We start from the raw sequence: 24,042 nt of genomic DNA, 5'->3' as shown, positions 1-24,042 counted from the left end.
GCATAGTAAACAACAAAATCGACACATCTCATTGGGACTAGAAAGGATTTCAACATAGCAACATCCCCTCCCGATGTAATGCCAATTCCAATCGATTAGATACGTGGGTGTTTGCATGTTGATTGGAGACCCACATGCTAATGGTCGTGACAATTAGTATAGTCTTCTCACAGAAAATGTTCTGTTCAAGATTTTTTTTTAATCATAGAAAGGTTGAAAACATCTCCTCCAGATTTTTTTTTATTCTTCATGCCAAAACTATTTTATTCTGGATCTGTAAGCGAACGCTTTCGGCTACCAGGAGTTCCCTTTAACTGGACGTGTGACAAGAGCGGGACAGCAATATACACAAATACAATCAAGCCACTAAAAATCACATGTGTATGTTAAAGAAAATTCCTAGAGCATCTAATGGGCTTCGTTAGTTTTCCAGAATAGAAGATCCCTGCTAGAAAACACCAAATGGAACATCTTCTCCTCCTCCTTCTCTCTAAATTGGGTCCCATTAGGTAGCTTAAACTCATCCTTCTTGCCTGCAATAATCCCGAGAGCAAAGGGAGGTGTTCTGCAATGAGTATGGAAGTCCGAACAATTAACATGAAGGAGAAAATAGGATTTGAATTAGGTGTAACTTTCAGACGTTACAAATAATCACTAACTTCCCTATTTTCCAAACAACCGCCTCTTAATTACTTTACTCAAACCATCTTCCACCGAGTGTTTGTTTAATTACGGGGGCATTGTACACTTCAGCTTCTTTTGGGGTCTGTATTTTGAATGTCTTGCTTTCTAATGTATTTCGTGCACTTGTTTAATAACGTGACAAACATATCCCCATTTCTCTTTTTCTATTTTCTTATCAGGGTTTGTCGGTTTTATATTCCCACTGGATTTTAATTACAGTTTGCACGGGAAATGATGTAAAGAAAATATTTAACTTTTGGAATTTCATCCTAACTTTCATGATTATGTCACAGAGAACAGGGTTTGCCTTATAAAGCGTAAAAATATAATGTGTTTAAAACGGATTGGAAATATCTTTACGTTTCTATTTCACCGTGTTCTTGAGCTTGTATGTTTATCAATTTTACAACGTCTATACAAGACATGAGTTGTAGTCTTCCAATGCCAACGTCATTTCAGCTGGTTCTGCACAACATTATTTCACTACAGCACATAGATAGAATAATCAGAGTAAATGCATATCAGTGCATTTCCAAATACCCTGAAAGCTGGTTGTTTTATGCAGATACCCTGGATGCTGTTTAATACATAGGGCTAACAATACAAATTCTAAATGAATGGGATAGGGAGGAGAGTTGATTGTAATAAAAAAGTTAGGAATAGCAAAAGACAGAGTTTATTTTGATGACTTGAAACATGAGCCCCGGATGCCTGTTTATCTCATTGTCCGTTCAAGGTCTACTAGCCAGGTACTTCTCAGTCAGCTGCTGGCTTGCTACCTTTAATGACGATCTAATAACTCTGCTCTTCATCTGAAATTACTGCAAACATTTAAAAAAAATACTTAGTGCCCCTTTCTCTCTGCGAACAATTTAATGCGTGTGCAGTCCCCCTGCCTCCAAAAAGGGGAAGTCTTAAAGCATCCTAAAAACATCCTTGTTCCAGATTTGTCGGGGGATGTTTAGATAACTATTCGTTGCCCTCTTCGGGATGTGTGTATTTCGTTTTGGGTGAATTATAAACCTCCACCCCCTAGAGTAGTAATTCCCTTTAGACCCCCCCCCCCTTTGCGGCTCTGCATTATAAAAAATAATCAACGTTACCGCAAGATGCTGAGAACTTACAAAATCCTCACTGGCTAAATGCAGACGGCCGAAGGTTTGCACCATGCAGCAGTTCTGCCCTTTACAAAAGACAGACAGATTTTTTCTACTTTTTTTCCTGCCCTCTCCCCCAAATCGTTTACTTTCTACCCTCTCCCCTCTTTTCTGCCCTAGAACTGAACGAATCGCTCGCTTTACCGATTCCTCGTTACTAGCTTATGACAGCCGAGGCGACTTCTTTGTATTTAACGAGAAGGCTGCAGCAGCTCTCTCCGCTGCTTGGCCGCTCGCACTCGAGCTAGCTAAGCCAGGCTGCTGCGCGGATCCATTTCCCGGCTCTCTCCAGAGTATCTATCAATGCGCTGTCAATCAGAGCGGCGGCTTCTCTTTCATCTTCTCCCCTCCCGCCCCCGCCCCGTCCACAGAGAGAAGGCGGGGGCGGGAGTGGGTGGAGGGGATGTTAAAGTTACATTACAGAGACTGGCTCCCACTTCGCTCCGGCGAGCGCGCTCGGTCCATCCCTTTCCACTTTCTGCCCCGAAAGACAGAGCGAGAGACGCACAGGCCACGAGAACTCGTCCTCCAGGCTCCAAGCAGCGCCTCGCCACCTTCCCCTCGGCCAGCCCAGCAGAGGAGGGAGAAGGTGCCCTGGGAGCGCACGTGTGGATTGCTGGTGGCGCCCCTAAAACCAGGAAGCAGCTGCACCTGGGGAGGCAAAGGGGGCCGCAGCTGCTGGGTGTCGCTCCTCCATGGGGTGCTCCATCCCCGGCCTGCAGCAGGCGGCTCGCGGAGACTGGGCTGGCACCCTTTAGGGGTTGTGAATGCAGAGGAGCCTTGGGCCGCTGGGACTCCTCGAAAGAGAACTTTTCCTGTCTCGCGCCGCCTGCGCGCCCCGGGGTTTCAACACGCGCGCCTGGGGGTTTGCTTTTCCTCGGGGGTCTCAAGCAGCCCGGGCACGGCGAAGGGGAGAGAGCGGCGCTCCGAGGGGAACTCAGGCGAGAGAGGACAAAAGCAAAGAATCTCGGTGTGTTTGGCTTTGCGCGTGTGGTGGTTATTGAGAGCTAGCGGTGGCAGCGCTTTCTGGGCCTCCTTCATCTTCCCCACCTCCCCGGCTGGCAGGCGGGGACCCCCACTCAACTCTAGAGGCGAACTTTGTAGCCCCCCCCCTCCTCCCATGAAAGGAAAGCCAGAGTGCCGGGGCTGCGCTGGAGCCGGGGCGGCAGCGAGGCAGGGCTCCGGGGAACGCTCCAGCTCTGCCAGGCACCGGCCTCGCTCCTCTGGCTGCACTAGCTGGAGCTCGCCGGATCGTCTCTTCCCCCGATAGCTCGCGGGGGCGGGGGAATGGGAACCAAAGGGGGAGCCTCTCTTTTTAAAAAAGCCCCGGAGAAGATAAAAGCAGACCCAGAAGGGCCCCAACTTCTCCAAACTCTTCTGTCCTCTTGTAGACACAACGGAAACCGGGGGAGGGGGGGGAGGAGAAAACTGCATGCGCCCCCCCCCACCCCCGCGCACAGCAGCAGACAGACCGACAAGTCGGACAGACCGACCCTCCTTTCCCCCAGGTGGTTGTACCTGCCTGGCCTCCACTCTCTTTCGGGAAGGGAGGTGGGAGGGGAAGGCTTAGACTAGTGAGGACAAGCGGCTCGTAAAGACTTAATAATAATATTATTATTTATTATTCCTTTTTATTATTATTATTCCCCGGGCGGAGCAGGAATTAAAGAGCAATTATGCCTCAGCTGCCGGGAGCCGGAGGAGGCGGTGGGGGGGATCCGGAGCTGTGCGCCACAGATGAAATGATCCCTTTCAAAGACGAAGGCGATCCCCAGAAGGAGAAAATCTTCGCGGAGATCAGCCACCCGGAGGAAGAAGGAGACTTGGCCGACATCAAGTCCTCTCTCGTTAACGAGTCAGAGATCACCCCCAACAGCAACGGGCATGAGGTAAGGGGGCCGGAGGGAGGCCAGCCAGCTGCTGTGCAGTTCGTGAGGCCAAGTGTTCAGAGACACCCGGATAAGGGATCTGGGGAGGGGGCGGCTCTAGAGACTTCACTCCTGGGCTTAGGCCAGGGAAGACCAACACGCCTCTTCACGGTTTTGCTGATTATAGGGCTCTGAAGCACCTTGATTCCAGCCTGGCCTCTCTGGCTCTACAGTTAAACATCTCGAGGGTCCTGGATCGGGTTAGATCTGGATGAATTAAAGGCGATACAGTGAAATGCAAGACAAGCAGCACTGTGTGCACCTCTCCTGGCACCTCTATTTTTAGTGAAGGCTTAAAAAAATGCAGGGGAAAGGAAGGGAACGGCGGGGGTGCAAAGGAAAACAGGACGTCGTCAGCCGCCAAGTGAGACGCGGTTTTGACCAAAGCGCTTTGTAAACGAATATGCCAAGTTTCCCATGAATGGGAGGGCAGGCACCTGGGAGTGTGTAAGGGGGGTGGTGGGAGAGCGAACACTGAGACCTTTTTTGCAAACCGGGCAGATGTGTGCAGAGCCTGGGCAATAGCAGTACTTCATTCACTGCCTGCGGCTCTTTGATCTGCCCCCAACTTGGGGCTCAGACTGTTGGGAGACCCGTGCTGATCGAGTCAGCACGACCGCGTCGGCGCTCTCCCGGTCTGTCTCGTGTGCTCCAGCCCGTCTTGCGATAAAACCCCCTTTTTGGAGTCATGTGCTGTGCATTATCAAGCTTGTTCTTTGCTTAGGGGCTCCTTCGGCTCGAGCGCCTTGATAGTACAGTAAGCTATCAGAGTAGAGTAAATAGAGACACGTGGGTGCTTGTGGGAGGGAACTAACTAGACCTTTTACCTTTTTCTTAAAAAAGAAAAAAGAAAAAAAAAAGGTGGGAGGAGAAGTTGCAGATCATCTGTCCGCATCTGATAGGAATTTTTGTGGGGAGAAGGTCACTCCTCTATGTTACTAAAATGCATTGGCCTGTGAAAACATTTAAGAGGCAGACCTAGGGAAAAAAAACTGGGATTTACCCTCAAACACAGAGGGATCTGGGGCAATTCATTGCATTGGGGAGTCAGATTTTTGTAGATGGCTAACTTCTCACCATGGGAAGAAGGGGGAAACATCTGGTGCCTGAGATCTGATGCATTCAGTACATGAATTTTTGGTGCTTTAGTTTTTAGTGGTGGATTTGGATAACAATCTGAGATTGCTGGACAAGATTTGTGCAGACTCAGATTTGAGTTTGCTCACATCTCAAACATTTTATTAACCAGTTTTTTTTCCTTCCTAATCACTGCATTTCAATCGGCAGTGATCCTAAGAAACTAGAATGAGCAACTAATGGACTGCAGGGGTGGAGTTAATATAGTGCTACTTTTAGTAACTAATGAATGGGCATGAATTTTTTCTGTGTGTGTGTGGGGGGGGAGTAATAATATTGATTGGGAGTTCATTTGCAATAAGCTAATATAGTCAGAAATTGGGGTTGCGATACTGAGATCAGCCGCCAACAAACACATTAGTAGTTACCTTGCTTTGACTCCGGAAGTCTTATTTTTGACTGTAGATTAACACTGCCAACTAACAACCTTTCACTTGTAGTCAGAGTTGACATGCTGGTTCTTGGCTTCTACTGCAACTTCCACTCAGGGACTATCCAAAAGCTTAGCTGGCTTTTTTTTCTCCGTTCCAGCCTGTCTCATGATCAAGCCAAACTGCATGTTGTAAAAATAGCCTTTTAAAAAATAAATAAAGGAATATGCAGTGTTGCACTGACATATTTTAAGTGAGTGCTAAACACCTTTTTAGTGTGTATGCAGGAGGACCTTCTCTCTCCTTCATATGTCTGTTTCCATAGCCCAGAACAAGCAAGTTCATATGAGTCACAGGATCCTATAATAGCATTAGGCCTAAAGTAGCCATGAAATTTCTTTGGTAAAATCAAAGGTCAGAGCATTAATCGTAAACTCTTTAAAGGATTTGCACGAACTGTTTTGGTAGCAATTCACTAATATGAAAACAACTTAAGAACAAGGATGGAATTTTTAAAAGCCCATATAGTGGGGGCATTCAGTTTTCATTATTCTTTGGTACCAATTTAGGAATACTATTTTGGTTCCTAAAGCTTAAAGTATTCTTAAGAAATAAGCCCCTTTAGTAAATTTAGTGCACTACTTGTGCTAGAACTGCTTTGTAAAAGCACATGGTTATTCAATTTGTAATAAAAATGACCATTCTATGTTTTAGCACACTTCCTTTTTAGCATGAGGTAGGACAAATATACAATTTCTTCTCCTGACCTAGACACTTAACTTTTTTTTTTTTTTTTGGAAGATCGAGTGCTAAGCAAAAGTGAACAGATATGCATAAAAATACCTTCTTTAATGGTGGATTCTGTGTGGCTAGGTTTCCAGGCAAGCCCAAGCTCAGGAATCCTATCATGACAAAGGCAGAGAACATTCTGAAGAAGGTGAGATGTGCTTATTCTTTACTCTACATTGTTACTTTATGTCCCTCTCAATGTGTACACAGATGTAATTGCCTTTTAGTAAGCAATCAGTTTAACTTGTATATAAAATGTGATCTGTATTTATTGAAAAAATCCAAACATTTTCAAAATTGAGCAAAAAAGAGATTTGCTGTTTATTCATCTAACTTCAGTAACTAAATGGTATATCAGCTGTTTGCCAATTGAAGTAAGTAGGCCAAACAGATCTTTTTGCTGAAATAACTATTTTTAGAATATCAGTAATTCATATATAAATCTTCACTCTTCCCTCCTTCTGACAATCCTACTGAGTTATGTATATGAAGAAGTTGTATGCTCACTTTCCAACCCAAGTCTGTCACTTAAAAAAAGCCTTAAAATCAGGAACAACATTCTAACGTTTTGATGTGCAAATTAGTGAAATCTAATACGTCATTAAGGAAGATGAGTGAAAGTGACAGTGTACATTTTTAGTTTAGAAAACTGGACAGTAATGTAGGATTATCTTCAGTATATTATTATAATAGGGTTAGTTGGTAAGGAGGATGATCTCCATTAGAATTAAAATGAGTTCCACATAAAGTTTGGGGCTTCAGCTTTTCTTCAGTCCTGGTCCTTCTTAATAGCCTTTTATTATTTAAATTAGATATTAAACAAATTAGAAGTGGAACCCTCTTTGTTTTGAATAGGCCCCAATAAGCAGTAGGGTATCCTTGTACACCAGCCAGTATTCCTATTCTCCTTAATCACTTTCAATTAGCATGACCAGAAAGAATTGTTCATACATGCAGTATGTCAGTTAGTGAAGGAAGTGGCTCTGTCTAACCATAATACTGCACTTTCCTGCAACCAGCTGTGTAACTGATGGGAGAAGTCCATATGCAGGACAGTTCCAATAGATGCTAGCAAAAATGAAAGAATTACTGCTTTATAAATTTTATCTCCATTGCTGGTATTTGATGTCTGTAGCATTGCTTGTTGTTCATGCAATGAAAATGCACCAACATAGCCTAGAAATGGTGTTTCTCTTACGGTTTCTAAAAATTATGGGGGCAAAAACTGAAGACCATCAAATAGCTTTAGAATCTAATGTAGTGCATTCTGTGTGTGTCTATTCTTCCAAGCTCTTATGCAAATCATCCTAGTCCAATCTCTGTTTGTGTTTGAATAGACTCATAAAATAGACTGGCTGTGCTGAAGTCTTCCCATATCTTAAGTGCAATTCCTAACAAATGCCTGTTTAATAAGCCATTTAAGGGAGTAACTGCTGTCAGAAATGCAATAAAAATAAAATGGAGGTCCCTAGCAATATGCATCCTTCCAGTCCCCCCAAATATTTTTTAAAAGATATTGTGTATTTCTTACTGTAAAATGCCTCTAATGTACCAGAAAAAACTTTAGGGGCTGTTAATTTAGCTTCCACTTATTTTCTTTCCCAGGAAAACATCCGGATGGTGGTTTATACAGCAAAGGCCCATCATACTCTGGTTATTCTGGGTATATCATGATGCCAAATATGAACAATGACCCCTACATGTCTAATGGATCTCTGTCTCCACCCATCCCTAGAACAGTGAGTTACCTGTTATACAAATAGTCTTTGGAGAGACAAATTGCTTTCTGTTCAGTATATTACACTTTTGATATTATTTATGTTAAATACAACTAAGCTGAACAATGCATTGCTATTCTGTATGCTCCTTTCATTTGGTGTATAAACTTTCTGAGGATTTTGATTGGGTTGGTGGAGGAAAAGCTGCAAATCTAATGACTGAAGTATCAAGTTTTGTGTTTGAATAAGGCTGAAAAAAGATACCTTTTAATGTGACTTTATGGAATAAATTGTGATGGAATGGTGTAAATGCTACCTTTACAGTGACAGGAAGAACAGAAGTACTACTATACTGGCTTTAGTCTCTCCTGCTTAGGAGAGAAAATAGAGGATTGGGGGTAGGACTACTGGAATTGCTAATCTGTACATGACATTCAAAAAGAGCTGACAAATGTTTTTCCTCATCTACTCGTTCTTAGCTGATATTTATTCCTAACACAGGCTGCTATGTGTGAAGTTGTCGGGTCTGTGAGATTGACTGTCACTAGGGAAAATAACCATAGTTGAAGATATAGCATGTGGATGAACTAAGATAACTATGTATCAGAGGGATAGCCGTGTTAGTCTGAATCTGTAAAAAGCAACAGAGGGTCCTGTGGCACCTTTAAGACTAACAGAAGTATTGGGAGCATAAGCTTTCGTGGATAAGAACCTCACTTCTTAAGATAACTATGTAAGATGTAGCTGAGAGCAACTTTTGTGTTTGTGCTCTACCATGTGGTGGCCATTAGCCCTGATTTACTGTCAAGATGAGTAATATTCTCTGGCTGGTGTAGAAGTGTGCTTGATTAACAGCTGTATACTAAATTCCCACTTGTTTTTGTAAATTAGTGGGAATTTTTTATAAATTTAATTCTAGTTGAGGAAATCACATTAGCAGAATTGCCTTGGAAAACCAGAAGTTGTTTGTGTCTCCTGTTGTAGAATCATAATTTCAGTGGAAAACAATTTCATACATTTTATTCATTGTATGCATTGCATTTTTTTTCTAGTAGCAAAGAGCTAGTAAGATGCGAAACTGTTTAGCTGACAACTTCTCTACCCTATAACTTAATTTTTGAAGTATTCAAACTATATCCCATGTGGCCTTTCTATACTGGCTTCTGCTGAAAGATATGTAAAATAAAAATTCTTGACCGATTAAATTGCAGTTCTGACTTGCTAACAAAAAGGATGCAGTCTTTAATGCTCAGACCTGTGTCTCCTTGAAGATCAGGGATTTAATAAGACCCTGTGCTACTTCCTCTACCTCCAAGAAACAATACATGAGTGCAAGTGGTTTTAGAAGCAAAATAAATCCAACTTCTTAATGTTGCCCTATAAAAATGACTAGAGAACTTAAAATCTCAAAATGTTTTGTTCTTAAATGCGTAACAGTGGGACATCCATTATTTACTTGCACACTACTGGTACACCTCTGCAGAAAGTAGAATAATTGAGATTTCAGACTAAATTGATCAGCTTCCTTCTATTGTAGAAATATTTGAGTTGATATTGTGGGGGATAGAAAGCAGAATCATTTAATTGTAATTCTCCCAGCCTAATGTCTAAGGGAGCATGTTAAAGCAGCACCACAATTCCTGTAAAATAGTGTTCTTGTAATATACTAATGTTGACCATAAACTGAAATCTCCAGACTTAACCACAAGGCTACATACTTGAGTTAATTTTGTTTGTTTGTTTAAATGAACTATCATCTTTTGTTTTTATACTTGACAGCTGTCTTTTAGTGTGTGTGATCAAAATACTACATCCAGAAGATTATACTCGCTTACTTTGCTATTAACCACAACCTATGTGGTAAGCAGTTACTTACCCACCTCGTCACTTCTGCTCTCTACCTTTGTTGGGCTTCTAACTGTCACCCATTCAACTTCCCTCTGTTTCCTTGCAGATAGCAAGATTGAAAAACAGTTTAGATAAGTCTGTTTAAGAGACCCAAGCTCTCATCAGTGGTGTCAGTCTGACCATTTGTGTGTGAAGTAGCCTTGTGGTATACCTGAGATTCTTCATTTGCATAACAAAGCAACTACTCGTTTACCGCAACTGTTGCCTGGAGGTATTAGACAGAATTTGAAATCACCTCAGGGTACTGGTATTTTTCACACTATCTGAACAGTCTGACTTGCTTATGTTCAGATAATCCAGTAAATGCTCATTAAACTGAATGGATATTAGCTGTGGTGGCCCTTTCTAATTAAAACAATTTTATTTCAGGATATTAGACGCAAAAGTGTAAAACCAGCTCTTCCTTCAGAGGGCAGGGATACAAGCTCAGGCCAAGTATCAGATGGGTAGCCGTGTTAGTCTGGATCTGTAAAAAAGCAACAGAGAGTCCTGTGGCAAGCTCGGGCCCTGATGCTGCCAATGCTCCATATGCTTAACTCTATGCATGTGAATAATTCCACTGATCTTAATGGAATTGGGTACATGCGTAAAGCTGTGCACTGTTTGTCAGCAGGGTTGGGTCATTCAACTATAGGTGTAATTTGACTTCTATATGTGGGGGGAGGGACCAGTCAGGCAGTGGGGCGCTCCTGCCTCAGGCTTGCAGTTTGGGGTGGGCAAATTGTGTCCAGGCATTCAACTTTGCACTTTTTTCCTCTGGATCTCTATGTGCAACACATACAGTCCTGTATGCAAGAGCCAGGGGAGTGCTAGTGATGTTTGTAGCTAAGTTTTCAGGAGTAATTGTCAAGATTAATTTGATTTGGGAGAGGAATAACAATACTGTCACTAATCATGCTTAGAAAAAATGCTGGGTGGAAAACACTGTTGTCAAGATTACTGAAAATTTCACAACAATGGAAAAATGACTCAAAAGGCTGATGTTTAAAACACTAAAATTTTTCTCCATGCATACTTGATTCTTTGGCTGGACTTTAATCAGAAACTAAACTCTCTAGTAAAGTGCAAGATGTGTACTACACATCGAAAAAGAAAAATTAATGTGCTGATATTGATACTGTTCGTGACAGAGATGAAAGTCAATTTTGCGTTCAATTTTACTAGGGGTAGGCTACTTTCTCCTCCTGTGGTTCTCCCCCCCCTCCCCCCTCCCAACCTTGGTAACTGATCTTTCATTTACTTCTTGCAGAAAAACAAGCTATAAGCTCTTCTGTACCTCCAGCGCTGTAGAATAGAAGCCGCTATAACAGTACACTCCTTATCAGATAGGTGGGTAGGCGAAAGAGCAAAGAGATACGTTTAGGTAGCTGCAGCAAAAGTGATGCGCGCACACTCAATAATATGAAAACCACAATAACACCTGGTGAATATGAGTCCCGTGAGGTTGAGAGTTCTCTTAGTGGTTTCTCTTTGTTGGTGCATAGCATGGGTGTTGAAGACAGGAAAAAGTAGGTAGCTGTTTGTTTTTTGCCCTTTGAGCAAGATTAGTTTCAAGTAGCATTCTTGGAGCAAAACCTTCATAAAAACCTTTGTATTTTTTAAATTCCTACTATGCTATTAAATGCATCTCTTTCCTAGGGATTAGGCTTTATATTGTATGGTCTAGAATTCCTCCAACTCTATTTCCACCTTTTCCCCCCTATCTCGCATGTGTGTGCATACATGCTTAGCAGAAAATAAGAATTTTTTTAATATCCAAACCGTTTTTTTGATTAGCAGCTGGAATTATTAAATAGACTGAAGAATATTCTCAGCAACATTTGAAAAAGGCTGGGATATGGTCCACTATGGACAATGCATATGGAATTTGCTAGAAGTTCCACCGGAAGGAATTCTAATGTGGGAAGTAGTTACAATGATGTTCAAAATTTCCAATTGCATTTGGAGCCCAGATTGTGCTAGGTGCTGTACAGATGCACAAGACAGTTTCTGCCTTGAGGAGCTTACACCTCAAGATGAGTGAATCAAAGTTGAGAGAAGACTTAAGACAAAAATTGATTATACAGGCTAACAATTTTGGTCATTGGGAGCTGTCCCTTCAAGAACAGGATAGGGCACTTGATTATGGAGTGTTTGTGGGAGCCTGAAAACAGTATGGGATTTTGGGGTGGGTGTTTGGTGCTTCTATATCCAGAGTAGAAGATGTTGGCTGGCTAAGCTTCAAATAGCTCAGGACTTGGGTTCTCAAACTTATCTTTCAAGAAAGCAAGCTTCATTCTTGAAGGTGTCAACGTTGGCACTTACTGGGAGACTGGATAGTCACCAATTTGAAACCAGCCTAATTCAGGAATTAAATTTCTAATGGCTATGTTGTGGGTCTTAGTGCAAGATATGATGATGAGAGATGGGGGAGCTGGAATCAATTGTCTGAGATCAAGACCTGTATGGGCCCTAGACAAAACTACTCCGATTACTCTCTTTTTTTTTTTTTTTTTTTAAGTGATCTCTTTTCTTTACCCACCCCTTTCCGCTCTCCCCACCCCCACAAAATGATGGCATATTAGGCAGTGTATAGGTAAATCGAGGACTTCGTTCACCAAGATACTTTCAAGGGTACTCTTTCACCAGCACTGAAATTCCACACTTTTTGTTTTTTAAGATGAAGTTTGGGGTTAAGCAAATTTGCTTATTAAATACCATACATTAAAAAATCACCTTTGGAGCCACACAAAACTTGGTACCTAAGTTGGTACTTCACTCCTATCCAGACTGTACCAATGAAGTGGGGCCCTTAGATCAGATAGTGTTTTAAAAAAAAAATCAAAATTTCCAAATGTGGGTATCTAGCTCATACGTGGAGGGGAGAAAAGAGAAATCCTCAGCATGAACAAGTGAACCTTACGATTTCAAGCATTCCTACCAGCTGGCCTGGCTCTGATCAGCTGTGATGCCTCATGGAGCATCAGTTTGTGATGTCTGGGATAGGTCCTTTGAAACAGAGGAACCATATGGGGTTCAAGTTTCTTGTTTATTAAACAAAGTACGCTGGGCATTTGGGAAGAGGAATGGGTGAGAGAGAACAGAAGTTACCTGAGTACCTCTGGTTTGCCCCTGTTTCAAAGGACTACTGTAGTAGCTGTGACAATTAGAATGATGCTGACTGGGGCCTTATGAAGGTCCTATGCATATACAGCACACTTTTTTAAAAGACGAATTTTTCACTTGTGTATTGACCTTCTCCAGGCATTAGTGAGGGCATTCAGCACATAGTGGTTTTCCACTGCTGCTTTCATTTCCATAAGCTGGTGCAATCAGGGTGACTCTTACTTAGAAATGAACTTCCACAACTGACCAGTTGTTAAAAATCCTTACTGGCTGTGGAGGAATAGAAAGCAGTCAGTGACACCGTTCTGGCTTTGGACTGAGCTATAAATGTGTGTACGTGACTCACTGTTATAAAAAAAAAATCTCTCATTGCAGTTTTGCTCATTGCTCCACTTTTGATTCTTCATAGCTTTAGTTGATCTGGTTATTTATGACAATCTCTTATTTCCCCCTATAACTAGAGGCTATGTATAGACAAGCGAATTTAATGCAACTTTTAAAAACTGGAGACTGCAACTTTCATTTTAAGGAGGTTTAAAAGTAAGATGTCATCCTATTGGTGTTGTGTTCATCTTTTCTTTTTCAGTCCTGCTCCAGAGAAAATGTTAATCAGAATTGCTTGTTGCATGCTCTCAGTACCATGCAGGCTCTGGCTCTAAAGAAACAGGCGTTCATTTGTTATCACATCCATAATGTTAGATGCAAAGAAGAAAGCATGAACCTCTAGAGTTCATGAAAGCAAAAGGGGAAGAAACATTGCCAAATACATGTCGTACTCTTCAGTGCCTACAGTCTGGATGCAGAAAAGCTGCAAGTCTGACTTAGTAAGTTTATAAAATCTGTTTTTAGGTATGAAAAGCTCCTCTGATATGAGAAGGAAATGTCACTAAAACAGTGAAGTGTTAGTATATGTCTTCTAAAAACCTTGTTAGATGCATGTGCTATAGTGATGGAAAGTTGTCTCTTACCACTAGTATACAAGAACACTCACTTTTTGTTAATTTTGAGTTGTCGAACCACAAATAAAATCTCTTCTAGTACTTAACTTAAGCCATGTCTACATTAGCTAAATCACAATTAACTCCTGTTCTTAAAGTGGCATGGCTAAACAATGAGCGTGTGTATCTTAACTGGCCTGTGTGGCTGAGGACAAAGTGTTTGTAAGGAATCTGCCAGATCACTACTATGCAATGTTACCACCCCCATATGACAGCCAGTAAATAGATGGATCCTTCTTTCCCAGAGTATAGAAGGGACAGCCTAAGTCAGAGGATGAGTTTGAGAGCTAGTGGCTTCATGTGAGCAAGAGTAGTAAGCCTAGAGGACGCAGTCCGGGAACTGGCTTCAGAGGGGAGGCTGGGCAACAGATCGCTTGAGAGATGGGCCTGAAAGCTGGACAGAGAAGTGGTCTTGTGCCGACAAAACACTAGCCATGTCCGTAGCAGCCTGAGGGGTCCTCATAGGTTTAGTTACCCTTGTAACCTATTCTGGACTGTCCCGCGTGGCTGGATCTGTTGGCTTATTGTTTATTATAAGCTAAAGTCACTGTGACTAGAGTATTTGCACCTTGTAGTATTTGGCAGCATTAATAAAAAGAATCCTATTACTTGAAGCATGAATGTTCAAGGGAAACAACTAAGGACCAGAGATCGAAGAGCCTAGTGCTTGGCACCTGTGTGTTGTCTCTAAGCTTGTGGGTACGCTGCACAAACTAGCACGCATCTAGGGGGGATTGGTACACCACCACACTTGCAGTGACATTACAATGGGCTTAATTACACTATATGGGCTTGCCTTCACAACTAAAAATGCTGTGGTGTTTCCACCAGGATGGGGGGAGGGAGTGCGCATATGAATGTGTGCTAGCTATCCCAAGACTGAAGATAAGGTGCTTTAGTTTTGCTGGTAGGGCAGTTCCTGGTGGGGGTACATAGTTGGCATTCTTGCTGGCAGAGAGGAAAGCGATTAGACCAGGGGTCGCCAACCTTTCAGAAGTGGTGTGCCAAGTCTTCATTTATTCACTCTAATTTAAGGTTTTGCATACCAGTAATACATTTTAACGTTTTTAGGTTTCTCTCGGTCTATATTATATAACTAAACTATTGTATGTAAAGTAAATAAGGTTTTTAAAATGTTTAAGAAGCTTCATTTGAAATCAAATTAAAATGCAGAGCGCCCTGGACCAGTGGCCAGGACCCGGGCAGTGTGAGTGCCACTGAATCTGCTCGGGTGCCGCCTTTTGGCATGCGTGCCATAGGTTGCCTACCCCTGGATTAGACTGTGCAAGAAGTCTGAATGTCATTCTTGCCACTGGTATTGATCTATTGGGATCATTGGTAGGTCATTGTGAAGAAACTTGTACAGTAACTCCTCACTTAAAGACGTCCAGTCTAACACTGTTCCATTATTAGGTTGCTGATCTATTAGAGAACATACTTGTTTAAAGTCGTGCAATGTTCTGTTATAAGGTTGTTTGGCTCGCTCCTCTCAGCCCACCTCCCTGGCGCTCCTGTCAAGGAGCAGGGTCGGGGCATGGGGGCTTGCCCCAATCTGCTGCCCAGCGTTCTAGCTGGGGAGTGGGTAAGTCCCCATTCCCACTCCCAAGCAGGAGCGCCAGGCAGGTGGAGTGAGGCAAGCCCCCACGCCCTGACCCCACTACTACCAAGGTTCACAGTCATCATTGGTGAGTATAGTACAGGGAAACCCCAGTATAACGCGCTCCCATGATAACGCGAATTCGGATGTAATGCGGTCATAAGGTGGCTCTGGCTGCCCCAAGCAAAAAAAAAAAAAAGGGGGGGGGGGGGCGCCGGAGCACAGCCGAAGCGCAAAAAAGGGAAAAAACAAAAAAAGCGGCCAGAGCGCTGCCGAAGCGCCCAGGGGCAGTGGTCAACTGGGGGCCCCCTGTGCCTCCCTGACGGTGTCCCAGCAGAAGGTGGGGAGGGAGCAGGGGAAGCCCCCAGCGCTCCAACCCATCTCAGGCAGAAGCGCAGGGGTGGCGGGGGAAGCCCCAGCACTGGGACCCCCCCACACTGTGGCCCCGGGAGGCAGCCTCACAGCTTGGGGGGCGGGGGGAGGGGTTGGGGAGAGCACTCACTCCCCACTGCGGCCTCAGGCTGTGACGGGGGGACAGGGCGTCTCCGGTCTTGGGGCCGCAGTGGGGGGTGGGGAGGACATAAAGTAGCAAACGGGTTGAGCTGTAGTGGGGGTGTGTGGAATGGGGGGACTCTGAGTGGCACCCCAGGGAAGGAGCAGAAAGGGGTGGAACCATGGGCGGGGGCTGCAGGCAGACGGGGCACAATGGGGGGCCGGCTAGCAGGTGGAAGAGGCGGGGGAGGGCACTTGCTTGGTCCCAGGAAACCTTAATCTGCCTCTGGCCCTGAAGTGTTGCACCAAATCGCCCCAAACATTGAGAGGCTCAGGGCCAAATCGCCAGCTTGACAGCCTCTAGTAGCCTCGCTGTCCAAGTAACACTGAGGGCTCTACAAATCTAACCACGCTGCCCTTGCTGAGATGCAGGACACCCCTACCAGCATCAGTGACTCAGACACAAACTCACCCCCCCACACACACACACAGACAGACAGCGCAAAAAAGAAAAAAACAAACAAAACAAAAAATAGAATGTGCCGTCCCCACTGCCTCTACCCGCCCCCCACCCCTGCTTCTCCTTTTGGCGAGAAGAGCCAGTCTCCTCCCCTGCTGCTCCTTGCTCTTCCTCTGCCCCTTGCACGTCTCCCCTGCTCTCCCCAAGTGTTTCCCTCTCTCGCTGCATGGCTGAGAGCCCCGCTGCTGGAGCTGCACCCTTTCAGTTACTGTTATGGGCAGTTCGCAAAGGCAAGTCCTTTTCTGCCCAAGAGAAACTGACCGGCTTGAAACTGACCGGCTTGAAATGGTAAACCTCGCTATACCGCGACCCCGCATTTAGCGCGATCGAATTTTTTGGAGCCCAGTCATCGCGTTATAGCGGGGTTTCACTGTATTAAATTGTTTGTTTCAAATTATTTAAAACTTGTACGGTATATGTATATAATAGCCTTTGTCTGATGAAAAAAAATTCCCTGGAGCCTAACCCTCCCTCCCCCCATTTACATTAATTCTTATGGGGAAATTGAATTTGCTTAACATCGTTTCACTTAAAGTAGCATTTTTTAGGAATGTAACTACAACGTTAAGCAAGGAGTTACTGTATAGCTACTATGCAGGCTGTTCCTACCCTGGATGTCCAGGATTAGCCTCTCTAGTTATTGTTTTGGCCCTCATAAGCACTAAATTCATATTAAAATTACATGCAAAATAACTTAATTGAGCAGCCTAATAGTTTCTATTTTGAGACTCTAATCTTGTGGGATAGTTTTTATTTATTTTTGACTTCCCACTTCAAAGGAATCTGTCCACTCAACAAGAAAGTGATTGATTGAGCACTTAAATAAAAATATATTCATTGAATCTTTGGGCTTGAACTAAAAGTACAGTAGTGAGTTAACTGTGCTAATCAACCAGGAATTGTCCACTCCTGTGAGAGGAAAAATGGTGATGTGAAAGACTTTAGAAGAGTTTGGGTGTATTCAGCGGACGTGTGTTCACTGACTTAGATTCCGATAGGTAACTAAAACTGTAATTTTGTTTTTTAATGAAGACATAAGAACAGCCATACTGGGTTAGACCAATGGTCTATCTGGCCACTATCAGACAAAGGATACTAGGCTAATGCCAGATGCTTCAGAGGGAATGAACAGAACAGTGCAATCATTGAGTGATCTATCCCGTCATCCACTCTGAGCTTCTGGCAAACAGGATAGGGACACTCGGAGCATGGTGTTGCATCCCTGACCATCCTGGCTAATAGCCATTGATGGACCTATCCTCCATGAACTTATCTTGTTCTTTCTGTTTTGAACCCTGTTTTGCTTTTGGCCTTCATCCTCTGGCAAGGAGTTCCAAGAGATTGACTGTGTGTTGGGTGAAGAAGTACTTCCTTTTGTTTGTTTTAAACCTGAGGCCTATTAATTTTATCAGGTGACCCCTGGTTCGTGTATCATATGCAGGAGTAAATAACACTTCCTTGTTCACTTTTTCCACACAATTCAAGATTTTATAGACTTCTATACTATTACCCCTCCCCCAGTCGTTTCTTTTCTAAGCTAAAAAATACCAGTCTCTTTAATCTCTCCTCCTATGAAAGCTGTTCCATGTCCCTAATAATTTTTGTTGCCCTTCTCTGTATCTTTTCTAATACCTTTTTTGGGATGGGGCAACCAGATCTGCACGCAGTAGTCCAGATGTGCGTGCCATAGATTTATATACAGGCATTATGATATTTTCTGTCTTATTAGCTACCTTTCCTAATGGTTTCTAACATTGTTAGCTTTTTTTGACTGCTGCTGCCCATTGAGTGGATGTTTTCAGAGAATTATCCACGAGTTCAAGATCCTTCTTGAGTGGTAACAGCCGATTTAGACCTCATCATTTTGTATGTAGAGCTGGGATTATGTTTCCAATGTGCATTACTTTGCATTTATCAACATTGAATTTCATCTGCCATTTTGTTGCCCAGTCACCCAGTTTTGTGACATTTTATTTCTGAGCTAGGAAAATAATCTTTTCAGATAAGATCTTAACTGTCCTCCGTGGAGATGAAAGCGGACTTAAATGTCTGTTTTTTGTTTTGTTAATGTAGTTGGGAATATGGCTAAGTAGTCAAATTTGGCTAGCACAGACCATCATTACTAAGTTACTTAGCTTTTACTGCATCTTTATTAACTGTAATTTAAATAGCAAACATACTGTTGACACTACCTGTAACCTTAAACTTTTGTGTATAGAACTATTTTGGTTGTATTTATTATGTGAGACAGGGATTGATGTGCTCCCAAAGGTTTTCATCCACACAAGTGTTTCTGTAATCAACACTCAGGGCTTCATTTCAAGTGCCACTGCATAAGGGTTTAGGTAGATCCTGCTTAACCCGAACTGATGCATTGGGTCTCTTGGGATTCTGTGATTCCACTTCACAGCATGTAGGCACATATGCCTTCTAGAAATTTTCTAGGCTTTATGCCAGCAGTTGCTGCAGTGTGTGTGTGTGTGTGTATGGGTGGGGTGTGTGTATCGGGGGGGGGTTTGCTGGGGAATCCTAGTAATGCTGTCTTAAATAGCAAAATATTTTTTGTTTTGGAGATGATTCTTTGCTCACCTTTTTGAGGATAAGGGAAGCTTAAAAATGTATTTTAATGAAAATATTTTTTTTAATTACAGCAGAACTTAAAGGCCCCACTATGCTAGACTCTGTACATATTCACTTTAAGACACTCCCTGCCCTGCTAGCTAAACCTACTGCAAGTATTAAAACAAAGGAAAAAACAACACACCAGAGAGTGAGACTTAGCAGGATTTAAAAGCCTGATGCTGAAAGGTGCAGAAAGTTGAATTCCCATTGATGTCAATGGGAATTCTACTTTTCTCTGCACGTCTTGGCTTTGAGCCTTATGTGACAATACTTTGCAGTTTATGTAGGACAGGTGCTGGTGCTAGGGATGAGATGACAACCAGTCTGGCAGTGCCCAAATAGGTATCTGGGAAGGACCACAACCAGAAAAAAAGGAACATGGCCTGGTAGCCTTTGTAGGGTCTGGATATAAGGGGAAGATAAATGTATTGTAGAAAGCCCAAAAGAGGTAAACTTGTAAGTTATGGGGCTAAACTTCAGCTCAAGGTTCGCCAACTGTTCAGACATTTTCCTCAGGGGTTTGTCACTCAGCTGCATCATGGGGTTATAATTCCATTTTGTCTGTATTTTTTTCCTATATATTAAAACAATGTCTTGAGACTAAGTGCTCATGAAAGTGACCTGGGTGGCATTTGTCCCTCACAGTTCTTACATGTTAGCACCTCTACCCACTTCCCTGCTTTTAATTTATGGCCTCTGTTATACAGATCAGAATAGATGATCACAAGGCCCTTCTGGCCTTGGAATCTATGAATCTAATAGTGTCTTAGTGAGGTCTAGTATTTAAAAAGGCATGTTGCTTTTAGAAATTACACTTACAAGGGAAAGTCTATAACATGGTGGTCCATCCAGTGGTAATATATGGTGCTGAATGTTTGGCAACAAAGAAGAAACACGAGTAGATGATCTGTTCAACAGAAATGCGAATGTTGAGATGAATGAATGGTGTAAGCAAGAAAGACCATGTGAGGAATGTGTATACAAGTAACACCAGTAAAGGGAAAAATGAGGGAGTACAGGCTCGGACTCTTTGGTGATATAAAGCGCAGTCCTGACAACTATGAGTAATAGTCCTTCAGATCAAGACTGAAGGATAAAAGACAGAGGAAGACTCAAGAAGAAGTGGTGAGATGTCACAAAGGAAGACATGTTAGCAGGTGGTGTGATAGAGGATATGGCATTGAACAGAGTACCTTGAAGCTGAGGACTTGTAGAGCGGATGCCGTTTGTGGGATTAACACAAGGAAGAAAACTCTTTTGGAAATTACAATACAGACCACTAATTAGTGCAGTACTTCATTTTACAAATGTAGAATATGTAGCTTTATTTACAACAAAGTTGTCTCCCTGATGTGGATCTTATTTGCTAATTACAAAGTTCAGTAACTTACAGTGCACGTGCTGGCCATTAGTGAGGCTCTACGGCAATGCTTTAAGAGACCCAAACTTTGTTGTTTTGAATGATTATATCATGTTGTAGTTATTGTGGTACCATGGCTGTGGGTGGATTTAGGGAGGGGGTGTGATGAGGGGAATGAGACAGATTGGTTTAAAACCAAATCAACCAGCGTATTGTAATCATGATTGATCCCACCATGACTGCAACTTCGCTGGAGTAGTCTAAAAGCAGTCTTCCTGAGGAAAGCTTCGCATTTGTCCTGCTGTACAGAATAAGGCTGTCTCTTTTGCTGTGATGCCATTTTTAAGTTCACTTATGACTATTTATGACTAAGGAGAATAGGGATGGTTGTAATAGGCTACTTTTACAAAACAATTCTCTTTTCACATTTCTGATATCACACTTGCCCCCTTTTAACTTGACTAAACTCCAGATTTTTTGCCTCCAGAGTAAGGCCTATTGTATTTAGAGCATTCAGTGGTGCTTTTTTAAACTGCTTGTACTGGCACCAGTGAGTGGAAGCAGAAAGCAGACTGAGGTTTGACTACAGCATTTCCTGAAACACTCAGGAGTTTCTACATGAAATTAGAGATTTCTAGTATCGACTGTTGTTTGTGAATTGCCTGGTAAAAGGAGTAAAATCTTGCTGGACTATATCTGCAGCTCCTTCCAAAACTCTAACAGCACAGTTTCATTCTGGCTTTGTCATGTCAGTATATGCAGGGCAAGATCAGATGAGATACTTTGAGGCCTCCACAGATAACAAGAATTTGCAGACCTCTGGGGAATAGGCAAAGGAGGAAGAGTGGAAAAACTTTGCAATGAGCTTCCTTCCTCCACTTTGAATATCTAGGGCTATGCAGACCACAAGATACTGTTACTCCTGGCAATCTAGGGTTTGGAGACAGATGGCTGGACTAAGCACAAATCAATAACTTCCTGAGGGGAAGGGGAAAGAACGTTCTACTGTCTGATTGCTGGACTTCAGGAGGTGGCTCACCCCTCACGCAGTTGCCTTTTGTGGCCTTTAGAGCTGCATGGTTCCTTCCTCTTTTCCCTGATGATTGACTGCTAAAATAGAGCTGCCAGCTGGGGGAAGCCAAGCAACTTCAGATTCAGCTTCTACAAAAAATTTTCTGGGACTGAGTGAGTTCAGATGAGCAGGAACACACTTTTTTTTTTTTTTTTTTTTTTCTCAATGGAGCATGATGTCATTTAAGGGTACCTACATCTTGGTGGGGATGGGATGGCTGCAGAATGCCTAATCTAACATTCAGATTGTTAGAGATGGCCTTACAAAGCAGCTTCCTCTGTGGGTGTAGAACTTCTGTGGGCCAGCATCTGCAGACATTTTTAGGCTGGATTGAGCCTTTCAATGAACATTTATTCAAACGTACAAGAATTTTTATATAAAAAAACATGTGTAAACATGTGCGGTGCTAATTGAGGACATCGTGCTATATCTGATAAGAATTACAAAGGATCTGTTTTTTGTTTGTTTTTTAAAAACAAACTGAATAGCAAAATAATAGTGCAAAAACACTTTCAGTGATAAGTGTCTCTAGAAACACACATATAGGTTGTTTTTTTGTTGTTGTTGTTGTTTTTTTTAAGGGCACGAATGGTGAAGTAGCCTTACAGCATCAGGTAGATATGGTCTTACACCCACCTCCAAAGCTTAAACCAAAACTGCAAAACCTTAATATTTTTATTCAAGCTCTTAAAACTTGTCCCCTTCTCACCTGCCTGCTGGGGAACTAAAGTAATCTCTTAAAAGATGAGTGTCTGACAGGAACTGTCACTGCACTGAAATAGTGGTTTGGGTTGTTCACATTAGACCCCCTCTTTTTCCTTCACTTTCATATCCCACACCCCTTCAGACTGGGAGAAGAGGAAGTCTGTGACTGGTAAATATTTTAACTAAATTGCACAGGTGGGTTATTGCAGTGATCCCAACCCAAGGAATAAAGTTGGGGCTCTCAAACTGGGGGTCATGACGACAGGGGGTCATGAGGTTATGTTGGGGTCATGAGCTGTCAGCCTCACCCCTATATCCTGCTTCACCTCCAGCATTTATAATAGTGTTAAATTTTTAAAAGAAGTCTTTTTAATTTATAGGAGAGAGGGGTCATGCTCAGAAGCTTGTTGTGTGAAAGGGGTCACCAATACAGAAATTTGAGAACCACTGGAATAACGCAGTAAGGCTTGAAACTGCATCTGGTGCTGGGCCTTTGTGCCATTAAGCTTTTGGACTGGAGAGTGACTGTTGTATGGATGGGCACAAAGGAAGAGAATAAACAGGATATGCTTAACTCAAATTCCTTCACCTAACTGTTGTTTAACTCACTGGATTTTTTTACTGGGAATGATTGCAGTGCATGGCTATAGGACAGATGGCATTTCTTATCAGAGTGACAGGTAAAAGTTGACTGACTGTGTTCTTGCTAGCAAAGGGGTATTAACAGAACTGCCATAAGGGCCCCAAGTAGAGGAGGCTAACATGTTTTGTACAAAACTTTCTTGACAAAGGCCTTTTTGGAAAAATAAATGATAGAAAGCCTTTTCCCCACAAAACGTCCCAGTTTTTCAACAAAACTGATTTGTGTATGTTTAAGTAGAGTTTTTAGGTTCCTTCCCTTTTTTTCCAGTGGAAATCAGATGCAAGGAGTTTTTGTGTGTAACACTTCAATCTCTGGCTCCTTTTCTTTACTCATACTTTTGTTGTTGTTGGCCTGTGTTGTCCACAGTAGAGCAGTATTTATCTCAATGACAGAATCAAACTTGTATTTCCCCAACTGAAGAGCACTCACAGCTCAGAAAAATAGACCTGTGTTGACATTTACATCCTTTCCATTGTGCGTGGAGTTAGCGGTAATATGTATTACAAAAGTGTATCTTGCATCCTTTTATGTGCCATGTAGGCTCATTATAGGAGGTGTGGGTTAAGGCAGCATTCTTGGGATTCAAGGCCAGACACTGCACTGAATCAGAGCCCTCTCACTCTGATCATGAATCAGCAGGTGTGGAGGGAGAGGTTCACAGTAGACCGTCTGGCTGTGAAGAACCAGTCCATCTTCAGGAGAGCAGGACTGGCCTTGCAAGGCTACCAACTTGTTTAGTAGGGTGGGTGGGGATGAGCGGGACTGGATTGGAGCAGAATACAGTTTCACTGTATTTAACATCAATAAAAAATGCTCATACAAAAGTGGTGAGCACCATAATAATTAAATCTGTGGTAACCACACAGCATCATTAATCTCACTCTAAATTCACAATCTCCGTCAATAGATTTAATTAATCAAATGGAATTAAGTTTATCTTGGCCAGCTAACAAAATGGAAAACCCACTTGTTGCCCCTGTTCCCCTCCAGAAAAATCATCCCTAAGAACGTATCCTCAAAGCCCTGTAATATATAAATGGCTTTTGCAGTATGCCTAGGAAATCAAAATTGGACCGACATGTTCTGCACCAGCTTCAGCCTTTGAATGGCTTTAAGGAGTAGCCCATGCAGAACACATTACAATAGTCTAATCTTGAAGTGACAAAGGCATATAACAGCAAGGTCTGCATCCATAAGAAAGAGGGACTAGAGCAGAGAATATTTCCTATCAATAAT

The 24,042-nt window shown here is 42.7% G+C and overlaps 1 protein-coding gene and 1 long non-coding RNA gene across 11 annotated transcripts in view; one reads left to right on the top strand and one right to left on the bottom strand.

Moving 5' to 3' along the window:
• The first annotated feature begins 2,159 nt into the window (after positions 1-2,159).
• LEF1 (lymphoid enhancer binding factor 1) overlaps positions 2,160-24,042 on the top strand; it is a 112,456-nt gene continuing 90,573 nt past the window's right edge. For 4 of the 9 annotated variants that reach the window (XR_006176766.2, XR_006176767.2, XM_024106836.3 and 1 more), the window contains exons 1-4: positions 2,224-2,811; positions 3,502-3,730; positions 6,151-6,214; positions 7,672-7,805. Coding sequence is in view for 6 of the 9 variants with exons in the window: in XM_024106836.3 (XP_023962604.1) it covers positions 3,518-3,730; positions 6,151-6,214; positions 7,672-7,805 (411 nt within the window). In the remaining 3 variants the exon portion in view is untranslated. Of the gene's footprint in view, positions 2,812-3,209; positions 3,350-3,501; positions 3,731-6,150; positions 6,215-7,671; positions 7,806-24,042 lie in introns of those variants that run through there. The other 5 variants (XR_010601283.1, XM_005287903.5, XM_005287904.5 and 2 more) reach the window with 4 other exon arrangements.
• The window catches only part of LOC122174663 (uncharacterized), a 63,138-nt gene continuing 42,824 nt past the window's right edge, over positions 3,729-24,042 (bottom strand). For both annotated transcript variants that reach the window (XR_006176768.2, XR_006176769.2), the window contains exons 3-4: positions 5,275-5,479; positions 3,729-3,976 (exon numbers count right to left, since the gene is read on the bottom strand). This is a non-coding gene — a long non-coding RNA (uncharacterized LOC122174663). The remainder of the gene's footprint in view (positions 3,977-5,274; positions 5,480-24,042) is intronic.

Source organism: Chrysemys picta, chromosome 5 (genome assembly GCF_011386835.1).
Source record: "Chrysemys picta bellii isolate R12L10 chromosome 5, ASM1138683v2, whole genome shotgun sequence".
In the NCBI taxonomy this organism is placed as follows: domain Eukaryota; kingdom Metazoa; phylum Chordata; order Testudines; family Emydidae; genus Chrysemys; species Chrysemys picta.
This window is presented reverse-complemented; position numbering and strand designations above follow the sequence as displayed.